This window comes from Triticum dicoccoides, chromosome 7B (genome assembly GCF_002162155.2).
Source record: "Triticum dicoccoides isolate Atlit2015 ecotype Zavitan chromosome 7B, WEW_v2.0, whole genome shotgun sequence".
NCBI classification, from domain to species: Eukaryota; Viridiplantae; Streptophyta; class Magnoliopsida; order Poales; family Poaceae; genus Triticum; species Triticum dicoccoides.
Genome location: NC_041393.1, coordinates 680,303,641 through 680,317,501, shown reverse-complemented (window position 1 = coordinate 680,317,501; position 13,861 = coordinate 680,303,641). Strand labels below are relative to the sequence as shown.

The window sequence follows — 13,861 nt, the reverse complement described above, 5'->3', positions numbered from 1 at the left end:
CGTTCGTTTACTAACCATTTAATCATTGGCTTATTAATTGATGATTATCAATAGAATACTTATAGATATGCATATCCGAAAACAGATTCCCTCCAATGAATATCATAAACATTAATGGATTCCATAAGTACATACTTATAGCCTGACAATGTCCACAACTCATGCATCTCATTTTAGACAAGCTAGCACCATCGATCCATACTCCATGGCGCCCAAACTACTTCTAGCACTAACCATCCTGGGCGCCCTCGTGCCATTCTTCCATGGCGTCACGGCCTCAACGTCGTTGTGGCCGCTCAACGGTAGCAACGGTGGCTTCAGCCTCCGGCTCGTCGCCAACCACCAGTCGGCGCACAATGACTTAGCAAGCCTCCAGCGCGCCACAAACCATGTATAGTGCCGGATTACCAACCATCTCCTCCCACTGGGCACCGTCACCAACATCACCGTCAACGCCGTAAGGCCTCTTGTGTGCCCAGTGACAGACATGACGTACGCCGTCATGGTGGGCATCGGCACGGGGCATCAGTCCAAGAGCTACAAACTCGCGCTAGACATGGCGACCGGGCTGACCTGGATGCAGTGCGCCCCGTGCCACCCCTGCCTGCGACAATACAACCCGGTGTTCGACCCAACCCAGTCCCCGACCTTCCATCATGTTTCAGCGAATGATGGCATTTTGTGTCATGCACCGTACAAACCGCATCAAAACGGTATGTGCGGGTTCGAAGTCGGCTTCTTGAGCAGCCATGGGTCGGCTTCGGGAGTCCTCGCCAAGGACACCTTCTCCTTTCCCAAAAGTGGCCACGAAGTTCGGTTTGAGCTACTGCCTGGCATGGTCTTTGGTTGCGCCCACCACACCGAGCACTTCAACACCCACGAAGTCCTTGCCGGTGTCCTCGGCCTGGGAATGTGGAAATCCAGCAAGCCACCTACCTTCTTCACGAAGCAGATCAATCAAGGCGAAGGTGTGCGCTTCTCTTACTGCCCGTTCCCACCGGGGATGAGCACGTACAACTTTCTTCGGTTTGGCAACGACATTCCTAGCCATCCATTGCCAAACGTGCATCGCCAGAGTACACCCATCCTTATGCCAGCCCAAGCAAACGACGGGTACTACGTCAAGCTTACTGGGGTCAGCGTGGGCGGCATCCGGGTGTCCAGCGTCACACCAGAGATGTTTCGGCGTGGTGCGAGAGGGAAAGGTGGGTGTGTGATCGACATTGGCACAAAGATGAGTGTGTTTGTGAATGAGGCATACATCCACATAGAGTCGGCGGTGCGACACTACCTGCAGATCCACGGGGCACAACCCGTGCAGCTGCACGGCCACCACCTATGTGTCCACAAGTCGTCGGCCCACCGTGACGTCCTCCCGAGCATGACGTTGCATTTCGATAACAACGCGGGGCTCCGGGTCATGCCGGAGCATGTGTTTCTCGAGATCGTCCATGCTAACATCCACTATATGTGCATCGCCTTCTTCCCGTCTTTGGAGTTGACAGTCATCGGCGCAAGGCAACAGATCAACCACCGCTTCATCTTCGACCTTCATGCTCGGACACCCACTATTAGCTTCAATCCAGAGAATTGCCACCTCGATGCTGGCACCCAAAGCTAAATCTCAACATCTTGTATTGTAGCCCTGCTTCGAATAAATTTGATACAATAAACTCCTAGGTTTCCGACATGACAGTTGACTGTTTTGCTTTTTAGGGGTGGAAAATGTTTGGAACACTAGATGAAGATTCGATAGCCTAGATTAGCCCTCTCCTAGTCCGTTTATTACAACTACCAAACTGCCCGTGCATTACGAGCAAACACCAATTTCCATTTACCAGAGTGAAATTTACATATAATATTAGGGAACTATCTGGTTATTTTGTTTGCCTCTCCATGTGCATATGGGGAAACAAAAAAACTGCAATTTTTATTTTTAAAGATCAACATTATAAACATTTTTAAAAAATTGCACATGTTCTGTTATTTGAACAAACACGGAAGGGATGAGTTTTTTTGCACATGTGATGCTAACCTTGTTTGTTTTAAAAAATGATGAATGCACAGGATGAATATGAACTCAGAAGTATGTATGTTTTAGAAACAGTACTCAACAAAACATTAGGACACATCAGACACTATTATTACTGTCAGATAATTCATGTATCAATCAAATGTTACAAAACAGATTAGTGTCTCCAAAGGGCACACCCGTGTGTACTTCTGATGTCTTCGATTGGATATGATATGGCCTGTACTACTGCAATTTTGCTACTCAGTCGCCTGGGGATGGAACCGGGGTTGAGCCCGCGGTTTCACCAGCGGTGCCCATGACTACTCTGCGTTTTGGGTCTTTTGAGCCAGCCTCAGCACCTCCCAGACTATGGAGTGACCGGGTAGATTCTGATGATTATCTTGAGCACACGCTCCCTCCGTTGGAGTTCGAGGGGGATGCTGGATTGTTTGCTGGACGGCCGGCAAGGACTTTGGTCGGCGCTACGGAGAGGAGGCCGGAGGGTGCTTCTCTTGTCCTGGCGCCTCACGTGGACGCGACTCCGGTGTCGGCGACTGCGGGCGAGATGAGTCGTGGGGGAGGGGGTTCGGGGCAGGTGGCCTCGTCTTCTCCCATCCCCATCCCGATCCCAGTGGCGTCGGTGACGCCCGCCCCGAGGGGGTCGGCCGGTGCTGGGAGAGGGAGCCCGAGGCAGGCGGCCTCGGCTCCTGCTACTCCGATGGTGGCGGTATCCATCGCGGCAGCAGCTACGTTGGGGGGGTGATGGGGCAGGAGGCCCTGTCTCCTCCCTCTTCCTCGACGGTCAGGAGGACCGCCTCTCCCTCGCCGATGGCTCATCCGTCTGAGCCGGCGGCTGGGGTGGGAGGAGGGTGCGGGCAGGCGGCCCCCGTCATCCCCTCTTCGCTCCTACCCTTGGTCGGGGTCCTGGTGTGGGGCACCCGTCTGAGGGGATCGGGAGCCCGCAGTCGCCTTCTCTGGTAACCTCGGCAGACCCTTTGAGGGATTCAGTGCCAGGTTTTACTAGGGAGGAGGTTGTCGCGTTTGGCGGGATCCCGGACCCTATCTCCGAGGGGAGACGGATGAGTGCTCGCATCCTCGACATCCCTGAGGTGGATGATATGCAGCAGCGGCGCGCTATGAGGGCGGCCAAGCTTCAGGAGGCTGCTTTATCTTCTGGTATGTCCGTCAACTTATCTAATTCCTTATTGCATTTTTCTAATGAGGACATTATAAATAATGCAAACCAATTAGGAGTTTCACTAGGTGCTACGGATAGTGAGATTACCAATTCGGTGAATGATCTATTAGATTTGGAGGCGGAACGTGCCTTAGAGACTATTCGTAATCTTGCAGCAGTTAAACCAATGAATGATGATGAGATTGATGCGTTAGGGGTTAGAGTGCTCGATAATCTGTGCGTGGATCTAGCACCCCCCAATCATGACTCTGAGGAAGATGATGTACCCCTAGAGAATGATGCTAGTAATATTTGTGAACCCGGTTATGAGGACCGGGCGATAGAGCTTAGTAAACCTAAGCGTAAGTGGAAACGGAAGATCTATCCCGATTCCGCAGTTCGTAGGAGTGCTAGGATTCGAACCACTAAAAAATTCCACGATGAATTATGAGAGGAATTTTTTGGAATAGCAGAGGTCTGAAGGACTTGGCTAAAAGAAGATTCCTAGTTGAGGCAGCTTTAGAGCAGAGGTTAGATTTTGTTGCTCTATCGGAGACGGGTAGAGATAACTTTGCGCCCCAGTTTCTCTCTTCTCTTGTGGGTGGTATTGATTTCGATTGGCGTTGCCTCCCACCGCGAGGAAGATCGGGTGGTATCTTACTAGGTGTGAGATGTGATTCGCTTGAAGTCCGAAGTGTAATGATGGGCGACTTCGCGGTGAAGTTTCGAGTCAGGTCTAGGATAGATGGTTTTAACTGGGCTTTGGTGGCGGTTTATGGTGCCGCACAGCCCGAGCTTAAAGCGGAGTTTCTGGCGGACCTTGTTCGAATCTGTGGGTCAGAACAACTTCCAATTTTAGTTGGAGGTGATTTCAATATCATCAGGAGGAGAGAGGAGAAGAACAATGATAACTTTGACGGTAGATGGTTGTTTATGTTCAACACCATTATTGAAAGCTTGGATCTGAGAGAGATAGAGCTTTCTCATAGAAAGTTCACCTGGGCTAATGCTCTGCCAAACCCAACCTATGAAAAACTTGATCGAGTTCTTGCGAGCGTGGAGTGGGAACAAAAGTTCCCTCTGGTTACGGTGCAAGCTCTTTCGAGGGGAATATCTGATCACACCCCATTGTTCGTGGACTTAGGGGAGCCGAACCACGTGGGTAACAAGAACACCTTCTCCTTCGAGATGTCATGGTTTGAACGTGAGGGGTTCTTGGACTTAATTGCCAGGGAATGGGATAAAGGTGTAGGAGGCAAGACTACGATAGAGCGTTGGCAGAATAAGATTAGGCATTTGAGAAGTTTCTTACGGGGTTGGGCTAAGCACCTCAGTGGTGTGTATAAGATTGAAAAGGATAGACTCCTTACTCTTATACAGGCCCTGGACATACAGGCCGAATCCACTATTTTATCACCAGCTGAGCTTCAGGTTAAAAATGAGGCGGAGAAGAGGTTGAAAGAACTGCTCCGCGATGAAGAATTGAAGTGGGATTTGCGTGCTAAAGTCCGCAAAGTGGTCCAAGGGGACGCGAATACTCAGTTCTTCCATTTGATAGCTAATGGCAAGCACAGAAAGAAGCGTATCTTTCAGCTTGAGCAAGACGAGGGCACTATTTTAGGTCAGGATAACCTAAAAACATATATTACCGACTATTATAAGCAGTTATTTGGACCTCCGGAGGATAATTGTGTGTCCCTCGATGAGTCCAGGACTGAGGATGTACCTCAGCTATCGGCTGCCGATAATGATATTCTGGTTGCCCCGTTCTCGGAGAAGGAGGTGTTTGATGCTATTGCACAGATGAAAAACAATAAGGCTCCCGGACCGGATGGATTCCCGACAGAGTTTTATAAAAAGTGCTGGCACATTATTAAGGGGGATTTACTACCTATGTTCCATGATCTGTTCTCTGGACAGCTTCAATTATTTCACTTGAATTTTGGGACTATCACACTGCTTCCCAAGAAGACGGATGCGGTGAGAATTGAGCAATTCAGGCCGATCTGTCTCCTCAATGTTAGTTTCAAAATTTTCACCAAGGTCGGGACTAACAGACTCACACAGATTGCGCATTCTGTGGTGTAACAGTCCCAAACTGCTTTCATGCCGGACAGAAATATTCTTGAAGGGGTGGTCATCCTGCATGAAACACTCCATGAAATTCATTCCAAAAAAATAGATGGAGTAATTTTAAGGTGGATTTCGAGAAAGCGTATGATAAGGTCAAATGGCCATTCCTCCAATAGTCATTGCGTATGAAAGGTTTTGATGAAGCCTGGCACCGACAGGTTGAATCATTTACGCAAAAAGGTAGTGTGGGAATTAAAGTTAATGATGACATAGGCCATTACTTCCAGACACATAAAGGCCTAAGACAAGGAGATCCGATGTCCCCTATCTTGTTTAACATTGTGGTGGATATGTTAGCAATTTTGATAGGAAGGGCTAAGGAAAATGGTCAAGTAGGTGGATTGGTACCTCATCTTATTGATGGAGGTGTATCCATCCTTCAGTACACTGATGATACAATCATCTTTATGGAGCATGACTTGGCCAAGGCGAGAAATATGAAGCTTGTGTTATGCCTATTTGAACAATTGACCGGGTTAAAGATTAACTTTCATAAGAGCGAGCTCTTCTGTTTTGGTAGGGCCAAAGATGAACAGGATGCTTATAGGAAATTGTTTGGGTGTGAGTTGGGAGAGTTACCGTTCTCTTACTTAGGGATTCCAATCCACCATCGTAGGCTAACAAACAGAGAATGGAAGTGCATCGAGGACCGATTTGAGAAGAAAATGAGTTGCTGGAAGGGTAAGCTCATGTCATACGGAGGCTGATTAATCCTGATTAATTCGGTGCTCACGAGTATGTCAATGTTTCTCCTATCGTTCTTTGAGGTCCCAGTTGGTGTTAGGAAGAGACTGGACTTCTATCGATCGTGTTTCTTTTGGCAGGGTGATGAGCTTAAAAGAAAATATCGGCTTGCTAAATGGGATATCATCTGTAGACCGAAAGACCAAGGGGGTCTAGGTATTGAGAATCTAGAAGTTAAGAATAAATGCCTTCTTAGCAAGTGGTTGTGGAAGCTCTCATCGGAGAATGATGGTATGTGGGCTCAAATCCTTCGCAGCAAGTACCTCCAGACAAAAACTTTGTCCCAGGTTACAGTCAGGCCGACCGATTCGCCCTTCTGGAAAGGCCTGATGAAAGTCAAACAGGCCTTGTTTAATAGGACGAAGTTTGTTGTTGGAAACGGCACGAGTACACGTTTCTGGGAGGATAATTGACTCGACGAGACACCCTTGGCCATCCAATACCCGTCTTTGTACCGCATTGTTCAACGACGTGAGATGTTCGTCGCATCGGTCTTTCAATCTACCCCCCTTAATATTCAGTTCTGACGAACGCTAGCGGGCAATCGTTGGGAAGAATGGCTCCGTCTAGTTAGGAGACTGATGGAAGTCCAGCTTTCACAACAACCCGATGAATCACGTTGGAAATTGACTAAGTCTGGAGTATTCACGGTTAAATCAATGTATATTGATGTTATTAATTCGAACTCCATTCCTACGTCCAAGCATGTTTGGGATGTCAAAGTTCCTTTGAAAATAAAAGTGTTTATGTGGTTTGTCTATAAACAAGTTATTTTAACTAAGGACAACTTGATAAAGCGTAATTGGACAGGACCTACTAGGTGTAGTTTCTGCGATCGGGATGAGACTATCAAACACCTTTTTTTTTATTGTCCGTTGGCCAAGGTACTTTGCCAGACGATCCGCATTGCTTTTAATATCAATCCACCGAATTCTGTTAATGCATTATTTGGGACATGGCTTAATGGGATTGAGCCTGACTTAGTGAGACATATTCGGGTTGGAGTTTGTGCTTTGCTGTGGACTATCTGGACTTGCAGAAATGATTTGGTTTTTAACAGAATATCATGTATACATTTTTGCAGATCATATTCCGAACTACGGCACTGATCCGTTCGTGGTCGCTACTCACCCAGACGGAGGCCATGGAGCATTTGGTTACTGGGTCTTTCCGCTGAGAGATGGTAGCTCGGGATATCTTCAACCGGTTTGGATGGCGGTCATGTAATAGAATAGGCATTTAGTATCCCTATCTAGTTTTAGCCGGCCGGTTGTGGCGTCTTTTCTTGGCTAGTTGGTGTTTCTAGCCCTTTTTGGGTCTGTGTGAGCTTTCTGTGCTTTTTTTATTACTTTTGGAGACCTTTAGAATCATGTTGGCACTACTTCATTTGGTTAATAAGATGGCCGTATGCATCTTTCTGATGCAGAGGCCGGGAAATCCCTTTTTTTTTTAAAAGACACGTACAAAAAAGCTCTCTATCAAAAATCTTATCAGCGATACACATAGTTGGAGGTGCCCACTACAACATCAGCACCTAGTTCTCTCGTATCTTCCTTGGCAGATGGTGTCGCCGCTTTGACTGCTGGCACAGCCGGCGTGAGCCGCTTCACCGGCCACTGTTCGGCTCTAATCTCACTCTCTCTGCCTTCAACTTCAACTGAGGTCAGTCATCTGCCTCCCTCCCATCCAACCTCCCAACCGATGCATAGCATTTTAAAAAGTTATGTAAAGTGTTTTTTAATATATATATTTTGAATAATTAAAAGATAAACTAAAGTGAAAACATTTTTTAAAAAAAAGGCAGTGGCCTCCCACCTTTTTTTAGCAAAAAGAGGGTTTCCCCTCCGATTTCATTTAAAAAAATCAAACAGTCCCCTCCCCTCCCCTCCCCTCGCGTGGTCCTCCCCAAGGCGACCCGAGGGCCCCTAGGGTTTCCCTAGGCGCCGTCCCCCCCCCTCCCCCCTGTCGTCACCCGAGGGAGTCGTCGGGCATCGCCTGGGCGACTGCCGATGACGGTGGCGGCGGGGCTTCGTCGCTTCGCCCGCTGTGGCGTTGGACCTCAGAAGCCTGGGCGGCGGCCCGATCGGCGAGGCGGCGCCGTCCTTCGGCTGGCGGCGCGCGCGGGAGGAGATGGCCGGCCCCCTTGGCTGCGCGGGCAGTGAGGGCCTGGCGGGTTGTGGTCGCGGCGCGGCGAGGTTCCTCCTCCTCTGCTCCAGATCTGAAGGTCAGGTTTTCCCTCTCTCTGCTCTCCTCGCTGGATTTACCTGATTCCGGGCCTCTGGTCGCCGGATCTGGTGCCGGCAGGGTGATCCCCGAGCAGGTGGTGCTGGACGAGCCCGGGGGAAACCCTTGTTGGTATTTCCAACACGGCGGCGACGACGCCCTGTTGTGTCGTTTTGCTCATTGGAGCCGCAGCCGTGGGCTCTCCTCCACACCCCGACCATGCCTCCCGGGCGAAAGCTCAAATCCCGGCCTGGGATGGGCGGCGGCGGCGCCTGGTGCGTCGTGTCCTCCTTGGAGGCGCCGACTGGGGAAGTTTGGCGCTTTGGGGGCGTGTAGCAGCTGAAGGTGGGTGCCTGGCGTCTGTGGACTCCGTGGCGTTCCTTCTCTGCAGGTTTCAGATCCAGCTACAAGCGCTCTGCGGTGGCGTTTGCAATGTCCCGGCGGGTCGGCGCCCTCGATTTTGGGTGGAAAGGGATCGGGTTCCCCTTCACGGCAGCAGCAACGCCGCAGGTGCCGATTCGGCTGGTTCGTGAGTTCCTCGTTCCTAATCTTCGCCATGTGGCTCGACAACTTCTTCCTTTCAGCGACTCTCCCGGCAGCTTTCCTTCTTCCATCGGTATCCTTCGGCGCCTGCGCAGCAGCTTGCTTGTGTGTGCTCCGGCATGATGTGGTTGGCCCCATTGTTGGCCTGGCCTTGAGACCAACCTATGCTCTTGCTCTCGGGTGAGCGTCTCTACACTTCGACGGTGCGGCGCCTTCGAGCCTAGGCGAGGGGAAGGGATCCCCTTTGGTGTTAGAGTAGGCATGTGTTGTGTCACCTCCAGTTTCGGGTTTCAGCCATGTGCCCGACCTATTTTGGCGGCTGCAGATCCTCGTAGCTTCTTCATAGTCGTTTCAGGGCCTTTGCATAGAGGGCTTATCCTCAATTGGCTGTTCTTCAATGTAATTTTCTGTTCGTTGGTTGTAGGTGTAGCTTAGTTAGCTGTCCTTCTTTCTCCCATGTATCCTTTAGCCGTTGTTTTGTTCGTGGTCCGCTTTTGTACTCCTGGCTGGTTGATGGCTTTGTTAATTCAAAGTCAGGCTCCTCTGAAGCCTCTGTTCCAAAAAAAAATAATCAAACAGTGGTTCTTGAACAAGTCTGCAAGAACTCGACCCCGACACTCGACTCTAAACCAAGTAAGAAAAGTGGCCTACCACACTCTTGATCTTCACCGATACCAATGGCAATCCTCTCCCCCATGAGAACCACCTCTTCCCTAACAGCAATGTCATTCTCAAGAATCATAAGCTTGACACCATAGCCAGATAGAATTAACAGCGGAGTCCTTCACGGCAAGCTTTTTGTAGCTATGAAAACGAGGCAAATGTAAATTATGCAGCAATTGCTGTCACAATCATATATAACTCTTGTCGCTAATCATGTGTTTTTCTATGCTTATGAATACAATCATCATGTGTTATTTCTACAAATTTCCCTCCCCGATATATAGAGTATATTCCTATCGCACACTATAGCACGTACGTTATTGCTGCAACACAGAGAGAAAAAATGGACCCGCCAATGTCATCTCATAGCATCCTGTCGGAGAGGCTGGGCAGGCGGCGGAAGAAGTTGACGGCCGCGGCGGGCATGGAGTCCCGGAACATGGGATGGCGGAGGTAGTAGAACCCGCTCGCCACGGCCACCATCTTGGGCGGCATCGCGTACAGCGCCACGGCGACGGCCAGGCAGACGCCGACGAAGATCCGGCTCGCCCGCGGGTCCCTCCAGCTGACGAGCGCCTGCAGCCGCTCGCCCTGCGCGGCGACGTCGCCCATGACGCGCTGCACCCGCCCCGCGAGCGTGCGCAGCCTCTCGTAGCGCAGCCGGAGGACGTCGGGCGCCGGCACGGCGTCGAACTCCTCCTCCAGCTCGTCGCCGTCCACGGTGTCGGCCTGCGACAGCCGCGCGTCCATGCCGGCCGGCGCGCGCGGCCGGAACCGGTAGTACCAGACGCCGATGAGGAAGACGTAGAGCGACGCCGTGGGCACCACCAGCTCGGGGTACCAGACGAGGACGAGGTAGAGGACGTGGAGGAGGACGGTGGTGGAGGGGTTGCGCCAGCGCCGCACGCCGTCGAGCCACCGCTCCAGCCCGACGGCCCAGGCGAGCACCCCCATGATGCGGAACCAGTTGGCCTTGGCGCGGCGCACGCTCCAGGTGTGCGCGTCCGCGTCCAGCATGTACCGCACGACCTCGGGCCCGAGCGGCGGCTCGGAGCGCGCGAGCCACGCGGCCACGGTGCGCACGGCGGCGCCCCGCAGCGCCTCCTGCTGCGCGACGCCGATGGGGCGGAGGTAGTGCATGCGCGGGAGGAGCGGGGACGTGTAGGTGGCCCAGGTGTCGGGCAGGTGCGCGGGCGAGGAGAAGCGCACGGCGAGCTGCACCTCGCCCATCTTCTTGAGGCCCGGGCGCAGCAGCACGAGCAGCGGGTAGGAGGCGGTGTAGGCGCGGTTGGTCTCGAGCGTGGAGACGCGGACGCGCACCTTGCCGATGCGGTAGTCCTGGCGCTCGTCGCCGGCGCCCGCGAACATGCGCCAGTTGTCGAACACGGCCACCGTGAGCACCGTGCACGGGTCGTACACCTGCCATGTGTACTGCTCGTTCCACCGCGGGTTGAAGCTGTCGGTGACGGTGCGCGTGCGCACCCACTTCTTGCCGTACTTGGCCACGCAGTAGGCGTCCGTGGAGCCCTTGGAGCCTCCCTTCGTCTTCATGGGGAGCAGGCCGCACGCTCCGACAATGCCGAGCTCCAGCACGCCGACGGGGGGCTTCCACAGCTGCTTCGCCGTCGGCCGGTAGTCGCTGCACACATGCGCCGCCTCGTCGAGCACATGGTACCCGCCTTCCAGGGAGAGTCGAAGGTGCAGCCTGCCCGAGTAGAACCCCGGCCCTGGTTGTCCCTGCTGATCTCCGCCCCCGCCATCTCCATGACCCATGGCGCCCTCGAGGTTGAACCATCTTGAGGCGACGATCTGCCGCTCGTCGAGGCGCTGCTCGACGGAGCTCACGGGGATGGTGGCGTGCCCGAGCAGAGCAGGCTCCCTGATCATGGACCGGTCCTCCACGAGCAGGACGAGGGTGTCATCCAGCGGCTCGGACGCGACGAACATGAGGTCCTCGGACCACGCGAACGCCGAGCCGCTGCTGCTGGCCACCGACCGGCGGGTGCGCGCCGACTGGAAGCCGAGCTGAACCTTGACGCGCACGTCGAACGGCAGCCCCGGCGGCGGCGACGGCACGCGCAGGTCCTGCGCCTCGATGATCGACGCCCGCAGGTACCAGAGCTTGGGCGACTGGTACACCTTGGCGCGGGTGTAGGCGGCGTAGGGCGCGTCGGTGTTCCAGGCCTCCGGGAACACGTCGTCGGCCTGCGTGCCGATCCACACCGACACCATGATGTCCCCTGTGACCATGCCCGGCTCGCCGCCCTCGAGCCGGTACCACTGTGCGGCCAGCGGGCCGTCCGGCTGGTCGCGGACAGGCACGTCGGAGAGGTCGAAGCAGACGCCGCCGAGGAAAGCATCGGCCGGAGACGGCGCCCCGCCGTCCCAGACGGATATCTCGAGCGTCGGCTCCGGCTTTGCGTGGCTGATGGCGAACACCTGGTTCCACTCGGGGCTGCCGGTGCCGGAGACGTCACGGCCTGGCCGGGAGCGGAGGCAGTGCGGGCCGGCCTGGATCTTGACGTAGGGGCCCTCGCAGGCGCGGATGCCGCGCACCCGCACGATGCGCACGAAGAGGTACCGCATAGGCTCCACCAGGTCGTACGTCGACTGCACCGGCTCGACGGCCTCGCCGGCGGACGCGAACCGCCCGGAGATGACGCGGGGAGAGGCGGCGGTGTAGTAATCAGGCCCGAAGCCGCCGCTCGGGTGTCGGGGGACGCGGACGTGCCCGTTGCTCGACGCCATCCGCTCCTTGCGGAGCTCAGGCGGGTACATTTCTGCCCCGTCGGGCCCCGGCCCTGGTTCACGCTGCGGCTGCGGCTCCGGCTCAGGTTCTGGCTGCGGTGGCATCATCCGGGCGTGCATCATGGGGCCATGCGGACCGTGCATCATCGGGCCGTGTGGCCCATGCATCGGCGGCGGCATCATGTGGCCGTGCATCATCGGGGGCGGCATCATCGGGCCGTGTGGTGGCCCGTGCATCGGAGCTTCCTCCACGATGATGACCGGAGGCTGCGCCTGCGGCTGCTGCACCTCTACGGCGGCCTCCGTGGGCTCGGGGAGCTCAGGTGGGGGCTCCCTGGGCTGTTCGGGCGGGACCTCGGGCGGCGGCGCGTTGTCAGCCCCCTCGGGCGGCCGGTCCTCGGGCGGCGGCGGCGGGGCCACGGCCGGCTCGTCGTAGTAATAGATCTTGAGCCCGACCTCGCCGCGGATCCAGCTGAGCAGGCTGCGCTTCTCGAGCGGGAAGTAGACGATGCCCTCCTCGCTGCGGCGCGAGAACTGGGAGCCGTAGATGCGGACGCGGCCGAGGAAGTGGTTCTTGCCGGCGCCCCCGCCGGAGGGGTTGAAGCGGCGGTCGTGGTAGAGCGAGACGTCGAGCGACTCGGCGTGCATGCCGGCCGGGTCGGGGACGGCGAACTCGAGGCGCTCGTGCCACTGCGGGTTGAGGTCCCGCGGCACGGTCCGCGTGCGCTTGCGCTGGCCGTCGAAGTCGGCCACCGCGTAGGCGCTGGAGGTGCCGAGCCCGTCCTTGGGCACCAGGTCCCGCGCGTCCACCACCTCCACCGCCAGCCTGCGCACCATCTGCGCGTGCGGCGGCGGCCCACCGTCCGCCATGGGAGCGAGCTCGGCGACGGAGGCGCTCTCGCTCGCGCGGTGGTGATTGATTATGGGAAGGGAAAGCGAGCGATGAAATGGAATAGGGTTCCTTGTTATGGTGTGGTGTGGAGGGGCGTGGTGGTTTCCGAACGCTTTTGCTTTTGGAGTGAGCAGTGAGAGAGGAGCTAGGTAGCCAGAACAATGGAGCGAGCTCGAGAATCTGGGCCAAAGCGAGGGCAATGGAGGAGGAGGGATTATTCGGGAGTCGGTGGCCGTGGTGGTGATGATGGGAAAGCGAAGCGGATCGATCAAATGGAATGAGGTTCCCTATGGTGTTGACGGGAGTCGTGGTGGTTTCCAAATGCTTTCGCTTTTGGAGGGAGAATCGGAGCTAGAGTGAGGCGAGGGAGGAAGATGGGATTATTCGGAGGTTGGTTGCTTTCTTGACATGGAAGCCCTCGCTTTGCCCCCGCAGAATCTCATCTGTCTGCCGCTTGCTTTCCTTTGGAGGGGGGCCGCCGTGCGCGCGCGCGCGGTGATGTGCTTTGTTGTTGCGGATTCTGCTGCCGGTGGTGCCGTCCTTCACACTCGCCGCCTAGCATTTTCTTTCTCTGGCGAGCGTGCGGTTACTTGATTTGATTAATTTGCTTGGGTGCAGCGCAGCAAAAATTCTCAAGTGCTAGTGGAAGTGAAAGCGCGCCGCTGGATTTGGGCAACGACGTATGTCGAGTACACACTTGACTGCCCGGAAGGTCAAATGATCG

General features: G+C 54.8%; 1 protein-coding gene and 1 pseudogene across 1 annotated transcript; one reads left to right on the top strand and one right to left on the bottom strand.

The window, feature by feature from the left end:
• The first annotated feature begins 205 nt into the window (after positions 1-205).
• Positions 206-1,621, top strand: LOC119339376 (annotated as a pseudogene).
• An 8,004-nt stretch (positions 1,622-9,625) lies between these two features.
• Positions 9,626-13,434, bottom strand: LOC119341375 (protein QUIRKY-like). The gene has a single exon (XM_037613250.1). The coding sequence runs from the start codon at positions 13,113-13,115 to the stop codon at positions 9,861-9,863; it is 3,255 nt and encodes a 1,084-aa protein (XP_037469147.1). The 5' UTR covers positions 13,116-13,434; the 3' UTR covers positions 9,626-9,860.
• Between the last annotated feature and the right edge of the window lie 427 nt (positions 13,435-13,861).

Bases quoted from the DNA above. Each gene is read 5' to 3' on its own strand.
- LOC119341375 (XM_037613250.1), bottom strand. From the start codon at position 13,115: ATGGCGGACGGTGGGCCGCCGCCGCACGCGCAGATGGTGCGCAGGCTG.